Source organism: Dermacentor variabilis, chromosome 1 (genome assembly GCF_050947875.1).
Source record: "Dermacentor variabilis isolate Ectoservices chromosome 1, ASM5094787v1, whole genome shotgun sequence".
Classification (NCBI taxonomy): Eukaryota; Metazoa; Arthropoda; class Arachnida; order Ixodida; family Ixodidae; genus Dermacentor; species Dermacentor variabilis.
This window is the reverse complement of record NC_134568.1, coordinates 226,226,111-226,238,495: the sequence shown is the minus strand read 5'-3', so window position 1 is coordinate 226,238,495 and position 12,385 is coordinate 226,226,111. Positions and strand designations below refer to the sequence as shown.

The window sequence follows — 12,385 nt, the reverse complement described above, 5'->3', positions numbered from 1 at the left end:
CTCCTATGCTTCTTTGTTCCGATTGGCTGACGCGCACGTCTATTTCGCTGCACTGCACGGAGTTGGCGAGATAGAGCGTAAACCTCGTTCTTTTATTTTCGTTTTATTTGGTAAAAGAGAGACGAGATAGTAGATAGAGACAGAGAGACGGATCGTTTCGGTGTAGCGGACCTGTGTCCATCGGATCAGCACAGCGGATCAGCACAGCGACGGCGTCGCAGTCGACGAAAACGAGTCACAAAATGGGAGCGCGCTCGCTCTCGCTCTGTGCACCTTTCCTGGATGGGACGGACGGAGCGAGTGAAAGGCCACTGCCGGAAGAGAGAACGCATCACCGCTGCCGGCGGCGGTGAGGAAGCGCCGCTCGCAAGGAAAGCAGGTCACCGCCGCCCCAGTGCCCGATCGCGGCGTGTGGCTCACCGGCGCAGTATTTGCCGAAAGTTTCGAAGCCAGCGCAAGCTCGACTGGATCTTTTAAATACCGGGCTGCGTGCTGGAGGCTTCTGCCGATTCATACTTCCGTTTCCACGAAGATATCGGAGAGTGGGACGGACAGTGCTGTTCACTCAAGCACGGCCGCAGGGCTCGTAGACAGGCGCTGTCGCTCGTGAAGTGGCTTCGGAACTTTTTTAGAAAAAAAACTGTCCGTAACAGTAGCGTGCTTAGAATTTCTTTTCCAGTGACGTAGTATGGTTCGAATATTTTTAAATCGTAGCGGCGTTTACTGCTCTGCACGACTGACGATAGCGACATACTAAAGGGTGGCTTACGAAGATATTAACATTGAAAGTGTTTCGGTTATAGCTGCATTACCATGCGGACAGACGTTTCCTCTTGTATATCAGAACGATTAGACCAGTCACGTTAACACAATGGTACTGCTTGAATGTTTGACAGCATTCTATGGTTTGCTTTGAATTTTGAAGTTCGCAGTGAGTTAAACATTAACTCCTAAGCAACCAGTTATTATGCCGCTAATTTGTTCCACATCTCGGGTATTTTCCAAATACGAATCATCATCATCATCATCACTTCTACATTTGGGTCCACTATAGGACGAAGGCCTCTCCCAGCGATATCCAATTGCCCCTGTCTTGCGCTAGCTGATTTCAACTTATTCCAACTAGTATATTTTGAGGATGGATATCCGTTCCCAAAATATACTACATAACTCTAAAGTACGTAAATACTAGTCTGAGAGTTTCTGCAAAGCACGCACGATTCACCACCGCTCGACATCAATTTCGCAATTGGAACATATGGCGAACAGGGAATAATTAAAGAGTTAATTAGATATTTATTTATGTTTAGCCACATCGTCATTATGAGTTGTCACACAATAATAATAATAATAATAATAATAATAATAATAATAATAATAATAATAATAATAATAATAATAATAATAATTTTATTGCCACTGATAAGCAATGTCCATTTCTTAAGGTAATTCGCCTGTTCAGACCGAATTGCGTTATATTTTCCGTGCGACTGTAAAAAAGAAGTATTCGAAGAAAAAAATACGGTATATATATACATGTACGCACCGTGCGGGGCTCGTGGGCGATCACCTCGCTGGCCTTCTTCTTCTCCACCACGCAGCTCACCTGGGCCCGCTGGTTCTTTTTCAGTAGTTGCTGCGGAAGACACACAAAGGACGTCATGACCTGGCCATTACCAATTAGCTTCTGCGCACCGCGCTCGCTTACAACACTCCATAGAGACCAGAGGTGCAATTCAGAAAGTTTTTCACTAGTCATGGTAGTGATCGGCCATTCGTAATTGCTAATCGTACGTGATGGACATCATGATAGGCTGGCACTTGTTCGTATAGGGCCCGTTCTAACTGAACGGCATTGTGAATGAACACATGCCCAGAAGTCTCACGTGAAGGGTTTGGCTAGATGGTTCTGCAATGTAACAGATGCGGACATAAACCGAAGAGCACACAAGGACAAGAGTCCTTTTCCATCTAAAGAAACGCGAGGCCCACATGGGGCCCACAGAAATATGTGTCTAACCAGTGTGACGAAATTTTGAGTATGCCACCGCAATGCTGCTGGGTGTTCTCCTCCTCAGCAGCATGGTAGTCAAACGTAAATGTTGGGAAACAGAGTGATCTGCATAGTCGCTCATGACGAGCACAACGTGCGTCGGCTGCAGGGGACTCACTCAGTGCAGACCGGTTGCCCCGATTCCGCACTGCGACGGTTTTCCATGTGTACGTCGTCGTCGTCGTCGTCGTCGTCGTCGTCCTCCTCCTCCTCCTCCTCCTCCTCCTCCTCCTCCTCCTCCTCCTCCTCCTCCTCCTCATCATCATCATCATCATCATCATCATCATCATCATCATCATCAGCATCATCATCATCGTCGTCATCATCATCGTCATCATCATCATCATGTTTTATGTCCACAGCAGGACGACGGCCTCTCCCTGCGATATTCAATTACCCCTGTCCTGTGCCGATTCCAACGACCGCCCGCGAATTTTCTAATTTCATCGCTCCACCTAGTCTTCTGTCGTCCCCGATTGCGTTTCCCTTCTCTTAGTACTCGTTCTGAAACGCTAATGGCCCAACGGTTATCTAACCTGCGCATTACATGACCTGCCCGGCTCCATTTTTTTATCTTGATGTCAATTAGAAAATTGTCTATACCCGTTTGCTCTCTGATCCAAACCGTTCTCTTTCTGTCTCTTAACGTTATGCCTAGCAATGTTCGTTCCATCGCTCTTTGCGCGGTCCTTAAATTGTTCTCAAGCTTCTTTGTCAGTCTCTAGCTAGTCTCTGCCCCATATGTCAGCACTGGTAAAATGCACTGATTGTACACCTTCCTTTTCACTGATAATGGTAAGCTTCCAGTCAGGAGCTGGCAATGTCTGCCGTATGCGAGCCAACCCATTTTATTCTTCTGTAAATTTCCTTCGCATGATCAGAGTTCCCTGTGATTAGTTGACCTAGGTAAACGTACTCCTTCACAGACTCTAGAGGCCGACTGGCGATCCTGAACTCTTGTTCATTTGCCCGGCTATTTATCATTATCTTTGTCTTCTGCATATGAATCTTCAATCTCACTCTTACGCTCTCTCTGTTAAGGTCCTCAATCATTTGTTGTAACTCGTCTGCATTGTTGCTGAATAGAACAGTGTCATCGGCAAACCGAAGGTTGCTGAGATATCCGCCGTCGATCTTTACTGTTAAGCCTTCCCAGTTTAATAGCTTGAATACTTCTTCCAAGCACGCAGTGAATGGCATTGGAGAGATTGTGTCTCCCTGTTTGACCCCTTTCTTTATAGGTATCTTCCTGCTTTTATTGTGTAGAATTAAGGTAGCTGTGGAACCTTTGTATATATTTTCCGAGGTATTTACGTAAGCGTTCTGTACTCCTTGATAACGTAATGCCGCTATGACTGTTGGTATCTCTACTGAATCAAATGCCTTTTCGTAATATATGAAAGCCATATAGAGAGGCTTATTATACTCTGCGGATTTCTCGATTACCTCATTAATGAAATGGATGTGATCCATGGTAGAGTATCCCTTCCTGAAGCCAGCCTGTTCCCTCGGTTGACTAAAATCCAATGTTGCCCTTATTCTATTGGAGATTATTTTAGTAAATATTTAATATAATACAGGCAGTAAGCTAACGGGTCTATAATTTTTCAATTCTTTAACGTCTCCCTTTTTGTGGATTAGTATAATGTTTGCATTCTTCCAGTTTTCTGGGAACCTTGCAGTCGATAGACACTTCGTATAAAGAGCCGCCAGTTTTCCAAGCATTATGTCTCCTCCATCTTTGAATAAATCGACTGTTATTCCATCTTCTGCTGCCGCTCTCTCTCGTTTCATGGCTTGCAGGGCCCTTCTGACCTTATCGCTAGTTATAGGAGGAGTTCCTGTATCCTGTTGATTACTGTTTGTAATTGAGTTATCCTGACTCCTCTGGGTACTGTACAGGTCAGTATAGAATTCTTCCGCTGCTTTTACTATATCTTCTAGATTGCTAATGATATTACAATGCTTATCTTTTAGTGCATACATCTTGGTTTGTCCTGTGCCAAGTTTCTTTCTCACTGATTTCAGGCTGCGTCCATTTTTTTCGGCTTCTTCAGTCTTTCTCACGTTATAGTTTCGAATATCACTTATTTTCGCCTTGTTGATCAGTTGTGACAGTTCCGCGAATTCTATCTTATCTCTTGAGTTGGACACTTTCATTTTTTGTCGTTTCTTTATTAGGTCCTTTGTTACTTGGGAGAGCTTGCCTACTGGTTGCCTTGGTGCCTTGTCTCCCACTTCAGTTGCTGCCTCTGAAGCCAACCTAGTTGCGGTTTCATTCATTAGCTCTATGTCATCATCATCTCTCTGTTCTAAGGCTGCATATTTATTTGCAAGTACCAGTCTGAATTTCTCTGCTTTTACCCGTACGAGCTCGCATATTTCGCTTCAGCTTTCCATCATGACCGATTATTTGGCCACAGCGGTTCTCGTCACTATAATTATGGCTGTGATCATGACAACCGCAGACACCGTTGCCCGGTGTACCCACTGTAAGAAATCGGCCAAAAATCGTACGCCTTCAAGTAAGAGGATTCGAGGGGTCTTCGATTTAAGTTATATAAACGAAACCTTGTATGTATGTATGTATGTATGTATGTATGTATGTATGTATGTATGTATGTATGTATGTATGTATGTATGTATGTATGTATGTATGTATGTATGTATGTATGTATGTATGTATGTATGCATGTATGCATGTATGCATGTATGCATGTATGCATGTATGTATGTATGTCGCTCGTATATAAGTTTCTTATCCTTCATTTCCCATTTTCTGTTTCATCATCGCCATTTGGCTTAGGCGGACGGTATATAAGATCAGAGGAACGTTCTTGTTGATGATCCCTTTTCAACATGGCACAGACCCACGAGAGGGATTGTCAACACAAATGAGAACTGAAATGAAGTTAAATAAATGAAAAAAAAGTAAACGAAATTATATGAAATGAAGATATTTTAAGAAAAGCTTTCTCTGTCTCTTTTTTAGTAGACTTCTTTATTCTCTTTCATGCATACACACAACTTAATAGATGCGCGTCTGACGGCTCAACCGCACGCTTTCTTGTCTGCTATATTCTTGGTTTCGTTTATTTCGCTCTTCATAGTTTACACAGATGGCGCATTTTTACCTGCGCCTCCCGAATCTAGGTAAAGCTACCTTTGTGGGTAAACGTCGCGTCCTCTGCGGTCGTCTTAGTCATCATCATCATCATCATCATCGTCATATACCACGCAAAGCAGTTAACAGTAGATGTAGAGCCTGTATGTTTGTGGCACATACCCACTCTGGGAGACTGGCTAAGCACCGGGTAGTTCAATATAACAATAATAAAAAGTAATGTAAACAAAATTTGTTATAGGCATATGAGAATTGATAGATATATTCTAGCTTATGATTTTAATAGAATGAACGAATCAATGGCATAACAATGACGATGGTTGTAGCAGGACGTGCACGACGGCACGACATGCGGATGACGACAGTGACGACAACGGTGGCGGAACGACGGCATTTCATCGACTGGCGTCTCGGGCAACGAAGAGCTGTGTTTGTGCGCGGAACGCTATGGGACTGCTGCGCTGGAGGCCGCGTTGCGAACGGCTATATGCGCTTTACTTGGCCTTGGATTATATACCACTCTAGCAATAATTCAGCACCATTGTAATTACTCCACAACCTCCAAATTTTGCAGATAGCATACCCAGTTCTTTGGCTGTTTCTGTATCGAATATTTTATTTCCATCTCTCTCACCCTTCCCAGGAGAACGAGTTAATGTGTGCACTGCGGGCAACGCTACATCGTGGCGTAGCGGACGCTCGAATTCAGTTCCCCATGTAGACGTAAGTGTTTCGCGCATTAACATTAAGGCAGCCTATAGACTGCGCAAGCACAGTGCAATGTACTCTCTTCCTAGCTTAGTACGCAGCTTCGTTCCTTGTTCGTCCGCCCGAACGAACAAATAAACAGTACGGCGCGACTATAAGTTGCAGCCACTGCAGCAGCTGTTCTGAGATCACCTCGTAATATCAGGGCTACGCAAAAAGGCTCGGCAGAAGCAAGCAAGTCCGTAGCCGAACTTGAAATAAGCTCCGCGGATCTCCGAAACGTCTGCAGCCGCTATCCGATAGCGAGAGAGAAATGCAAGTCCGGTTGCGCATGTGTGAGTGCATGCTTGTGATTGGATAGCGCATATTGATGAAGTAGTAGCGCTAAACAACAGGCCAACAGGCTAAACAACAGGATTAATTTGTTTTCATTACGCCACGCAAAGGTTACATAAACAAGGCGTGTTCTATGGTGGGGTACAAACAATAAAATCGTTAGTGGAGCGTGTGGGTATAGCTGAACTTTTTCGACGTTTTTAAAAGCATATAGATTACATTTAACGGCTGCTTTATCCGTGCACTATGCGGTGCCGGTATGCGAGAGTTTCGCCTTAAGAATAAAACAACATAGGAATAAACGCGGTGAAAGACTTTTCTCTTGGCATTCAAAACCGAAACAGCGCAAAAGAAACTATCGCTCTTTCTCGCCTACCGTTCTGCATCGTTTTCGTTCTAAATACCATGTACCAACTAGCAATGCACAATGCACCAAACTCTCTTGAAGTTCACTAAAATGCTACTCCAAAATACTGGTTTATTTGGACGCATTTTGACGCAACATATTTAATTGAAAGCAATCTCGAACAACGCTGAAATGCAGTTCATTGCACGACTCGTATACGTGCCAACACCTGCCGATCGGGCGCAAGGCAGGCCAGCCGAGCCTCGAGAGTCGCTGGCGGCGTCACTTCGTCGGTCATCGTGTTCGAACAAACGATAAAGAACAAAACCGCCACAAAAAAGGCAAACCGAGCGCACCGCTAACTTGACACAGGCACACACACACACACACAAATAACAAGCGCTATTTCTCTGCACTACAACCTGCGGGCAAACTGCCCGCTTTGGAGTGAGGGACACGCCTGCCTACTATACGGCGGACAAAGCACGCCTTCCCGCATGGCGTTCATGGCCACGAAACTTGTACTGTACGTGTACAGTCCTTGAAGCAGCACGAAGCTTGATGGAAACGCACTCACGGCACGGGATATGCAATGCAAATAGCCTTCGCTACTATTAAGCTGTGGTCTCTCCTGAATCTCTAGCCGGTCTGTGCAACAGTCATACACGGGTGCGTAATTCGTTCGCGCGTTTAGAAGTACTTACTCCTTTCCATGCCGCTGTCGAAATAGCTTTGGGACCCGGGCCATTGTTTTGTGCAACACGATTACTTTCTCTCCGCTTAAATCCCTGTATACTGCTCGAACAGACTGCTCTTTCGTTTTTCTGAAGACGGCGACGTAGGGGGGAACAGATGCCTGTGGTTAGGTCGCAACGCCTACATTACTGCTGCTGCGCCAATGCAAGTATGAAAATGCATTCCGTGATTACATCTAACGGCGCGAGCGATAGTATTGCTAGTTGAGCAAGTTGGTGCATCTTTGCAGGAAAGTGAACAGCGCAAACGACAAGGGGCAGTGGAAGCATGACGAAAACAAGCGCTGACTCGCAAATAAATTTTCTTTTTGAAGAACAGTACTTATATAACACAGGAAATCACGCATGTGTGCTGTGAGCTAGAAAAACAAACAGCAGAACAAAGCAACAAAAAAAAAGGGGGGGGAACGACATACAAGGCATGAACCCCTTATCGGCAGTCAAGATACATAACTCCTTTTTTAATCGAAGGCAACTGATTGCTTACCAAGGCAGACGTGGTCGGATTTCTTTTTTTTTTTTTTTTACGCAGTATGCTTTTCTGACAAGGTATCCGCTCTTTGTGACGATAGAGAATTCTTGTTTTTCGAACAAATGACTTAACCCAACGGACTTGGGCAACGAAAGAGACAGGTATGAACGGCAGTGACTTCGAGCTCATTTCTTTGCACTGTCATTTGTAATCACGTCCTATAGCAACTATAGCGTAAATTCGCACTTTACGATACGCGCTTTTCAGTCCCGCATAGCGTCTTAGCAGATAATTTAGCGCGGATCTGGAGTCATAGCTTTGCAAAACATTTATTTAGGTCAAAACTGAGCTTAAAAGTGTTACTGTCACAAGCAACGCGCTTAATATAATAAATACGCCACTTAGAAACGGTGTCAAATCAGCGTGCTCGTCACGATGAGGGTGTCGCCTTTTATTTTAAAGCTTTGCAATTTAGCCTCCAACAGAGAGTACGTCTTGCTTCACTTTTTTCAACATGTTCTACGAACAGAAACAAGCGTGTTCCTTCAGGCGTAGCGGACGCGAACGTCGCTCGCCCGCTACACGACTGGACGATGTGGAAAAGCCTCACAAAGTGCCTCCGCTCGTTCTTTTCAAATTTTTTTTTTCTCGTCTCTGCCGTGATCTAAGAAGCATTGTGCTAACAGAAAATGTGCATTAAGTAACCAACGTCATTTTCTTTCAACATCCGTGTAAAGAAGTTACAGAGGCACTTATGTCTCCTTGCGTGCGTTGAATGCGAAAGCAGTATCACTCCTCCGCGCGATACTTTTCACTCGGTCATGTGCTCGAATTGGGCAAAGTCAATTTGGAGGGTGGGCCAGCCAAATTTTGGGGCTGGACCGCCCAAATTTTGCGGGTGGGCCGGTTTTGAACGTGGGTCAACTCAGATGTTATAATTGGGCAAAGCCAATTTTGGGGGTGGCTCATGTAAATTTTGGTAGTGGGCCAGGTCGGTTTTGAACGTCCGTCAACCCAATTTTCGAATTTGGCGAAGACAATTTTTCGGTTTGGGTAAAGGTGCCCGTCCGACGCCTTGGCTGCTCGCTGCGGGATTTCGCGGTGCGAGCCGCAGCAGGTCGAGCGCCGGGAACGTGACGTCACCACCTGGTCACGTGGTTCTTGGCACCACCGGGTGTTAACGCCCGACGCCGGATTTTCCGCTTCATGGGGCATATAATGCTTTCGCACAAAAATACCTTTTGATTACTTCTACCGAAAGAAAATGGCATGACTTAAATCAAGGATAACATCTAAAAGAGATGCGACGCATCTGCAAAATCTATTTGTTAGGGAAAAAAATAAGCATATGAAAATACAACGTCTTAGGAAGAAATGCAGATACGTACACTGGTAAGCAAAGCTTGACTTGTTTTGAAGACATTTTTCCCCTATCGGGGCGTAAGCGAAATGCCTGCGCTGACGTCCACACCAAAAGCCCTATCTTTTTTTCTTTCTGTGCAGGTTTCGTCCATCTCACTGTTCTGGACGCTTCCTCCTACAGTTTACAATTGTACATCCGAAGCGATGTGCGTACGATAGGCGTTGTTCCAAACAGAAAGCCAAATATCCTTAATAAACTCTCGTGTATATTTCAGCTCAATATCATTCTCACGGGTGTTCATTCAGTGCAAAACAATGTTCCATCTCCAGTCTCTCAGCACATTTAACGCGCTAGTAAGCCTGTTGAAGCAGTGGTGTCTTTGGCCAAAGGTCGAGGCAGAATGCGAGTTTTTCAGTAACACGATATGCGTATGCGCTGAAAATTGCACTGGGTATCCAGTCAGCTATCACGGGTGTAGTGCAAACGGCTATTCTTGTGCCATGGCCGCTCGGCGTTATCGATATTTTGGGCAGCTTGGCATTGGTTCAAGTTTGAAGAAGTATATTAGAGAGAAAGAGGGAAAAAAAAGCACATAGAATAGCGGGGGTGTTGTCCTCTCTGTCTGGGTTCTGCTACCTCCTTCTCGTTAAATGTTAGCAATTAAGTGGCGATCCACATTTGCATTTAAACTTAATTTAGCATGTTTCCTTATGCATGTGCGAAAAAAAAGATAATTAGAACAAGTAGTGCGTGACGAGTGCTAAAAGCAGCGCAGTTTGTGTGGCTTGTCCGTGTCCCCGTTGCCTATGGCGAGTCTTCCTCGGTGGTTTGCGGCCTCGCGCTTCGATCTGTTTCTATAAGGAATCTGCTGGTGGTTCCCTCAATCGTCTCTTCGAGCTGTCCAGCATGTCAGGCTGGACAGCTTGCCAACGCCCCCCCCCCCCCTATTTTCTTTATTTCTTCTTTTCCTTCTTGATCATTTACTTTTGAAACTCGAGACGATTTCTGTCCGACGTGTCGGTTCTGAGAGCGGAGCATATTCGACCAAAGAGGCGTGTCACTCTGGCGCTGGCAAATGTCGTTTCTTCTGTACGAAAGCGAAAACGGCCCGCTCGCGACAAAGGCCGTCGGACAGGGTCTGTTATTAAGTGGTCCCCGTGGAAACAAGCACGAATCCGCCGACTCGTCTGAGCTCCGCTATCGCGGCGTGTCGAGACTTTAGTTCGTAACAGGCACCACGCTAGGCGATTGCTTGCATGTCTTGGTTTCGGCGGCAATCTTTGCCGATTTTCGTGCCGGCAACGGACGTTAGAGAAGCGGCGATAGACTTCGCGACCACGCCGCATCTAATCGGTTCTGAACGCAGGTATGCATTTTAATGCGGTAATACAGTCGAATGCTTCTAGTAATTGTGCGAACTAAGCCGCAACAAAATACATTTATTTGCAAAGTCGGCGGAGGGCGACGTATTATTTTGCCCGAAGTAATTAGAGAGAAATAAAGATATATTTGTCGACATCTGTGCACCTGCAATATGCCACTCTGATTGGGGAGCGGGGGACGGAGAGCTTACACCGAGTTTTGGCTCGCATTCCGAAAACTTACCTGAGAGTGTCTCCTCACTGGCCAGCATCCCGGCATCGCCAGTCATGAAAGCGATCGGCATGATAACGAGACGATCGTTGCAGCGGCGGCCAATCGCAGAGAGCACTTATCGTCGTAAAAGTTGTAAATACGGGCATTAGTTTCCACCGCAACCTATAGATAGCTTGCACGTGACGTCATGGACGCAGCTGCTCACCGTTCACCAACATGGTGCTTATATATATGGTGTCGTATTGCAAGCCATAGCGAAGCGGTACCGAAATGCATACGATAAGAGCGCAGGCTTGGAGTGCGAGGCAATAATCGCGTATTGACACATTCGTCGAGGCACCTTTCCGGCGGCAAGTCCAACCAGTTCGCGGACCGACGTTAACTTCAGCGGCCTTTTGTCCTTCCGGCGTCTTTCAACGCCCTATGCAATGAACCAAACCTAATTCAGCGAAAACGCACTTTTGCCGTGCATGTGTTTCACGTTAATGACGCGATTGCCTGCGCGTCCATCATTTCGTCCCCGCAGACGGCGGCCCATCGCACCGCTGTTCTTTCAGCGCTGCGTGGTGTGTGTGCGAATGATTTACTTGAAAAAGGGAAAAGTACAGCGCCGTTACTGCCTCTCGTGCGAGAGCACCTCCCCAGCGCTGTACGGGTGGGGGAAATGGATAAAAAGAGTAGGGGAGAAAGAATGGTGGGGATAGGGGAGAGGAGCCGAGCGGGCATGTCGGGCGGTCGTGCGACGCATCCTGCGCGGGCGACGCCGCCGACTTACCCCGGCGAGTGGGTCCAGCTGCAGCTTGAGAGGCATGGGCAGCTTGGAGATGACGCTGCCGCTGGCCGCCGAGGACAGGTCACCGGCCCTTCCCTGCGGCACATGACAAACACGATATCAGTGCAGCGAAAACGAAAATCGTGCTCTATACTGTATGACATAAGTGTTTGAATGCGCGAATGCAGCAGCGGCGCGTAGCATAATCGTTCCAGCGCTTACTGATAATCTTAATATCGCAATAACGTAAACTACAGGGCTAGTTGGTTTGACATATATTCGGTGCACGCTACAGCCTGCTGGTGCACTTTTGAGCGGTCACAGGAAAGCAACAAAACAAGCTAGAAATGGGAAAGCTTAATAATAATAATATTTGGGGTTTTACGTGCCAAAACCACTTTCTGATTATGAGGCACGCCGTAGTGGAGGACTCCGGAAATTTTGACCACCCGGGGTTCTTTAACGTGCACCTAAATCTAAGCACACGGGTGTTTTCGCATTTCGCCCCCATCGAAATGCGGCCTCCATGGCCGGGATTCGATCCCGCGACCTCGTGCTCAGCAGCCCAACACCATAGCCACTGAGCAACCACGGCGGGTATGGGAAATCTTCACCAAACAAAAGTTTCCACAGTATGATGCGCAAGGCGACGGCGCAGCACCACGAACTGCGCTGCAGCGGATCAGTCCACGCCGAACGGTACAGAGGAAAAGTTCAGTGAGTTCTGTGGCTTGCTAGATTCGAATCCGGAACCAAACTGCAACGTGAACATCGTCGCATGTACAACGAAGCGCCACCACATAATCATTTTAAACAGAGAACCACAGACGTTGTCCACTCTGTTGCACCAGACGTCCTTA

At 46.3% G+C, this 12,385-nt stretch overlaps 1 protein-coding gene across 1 annotated transcript in view; it reads right to left on the bottom strand.

The window, feature by feature from the left end:
- Nucleotides 1–12,385, bottom strand: part of LOC142557863 (uncharacterized) — a 64,655-nt gene that overhangs the window by 18,002 nt on the left and 34,268 nt on the right. The window contains exons 3-4 of the mRNA XM_075670081.1: nt 11,529–11,621; nt 1,547–1,636 (exon numbers count right to left, since the gene is read on the bottom strand). Coding sequence (XP_075526196.1) covers nt 1,547–1,636; nt 11,529–11,621 — 183 coding nt within the window. The remainder of the gene's footprint in view (nt 1–1,546; nt 1,637–11,528; nt 11,622–12,385) is intronic.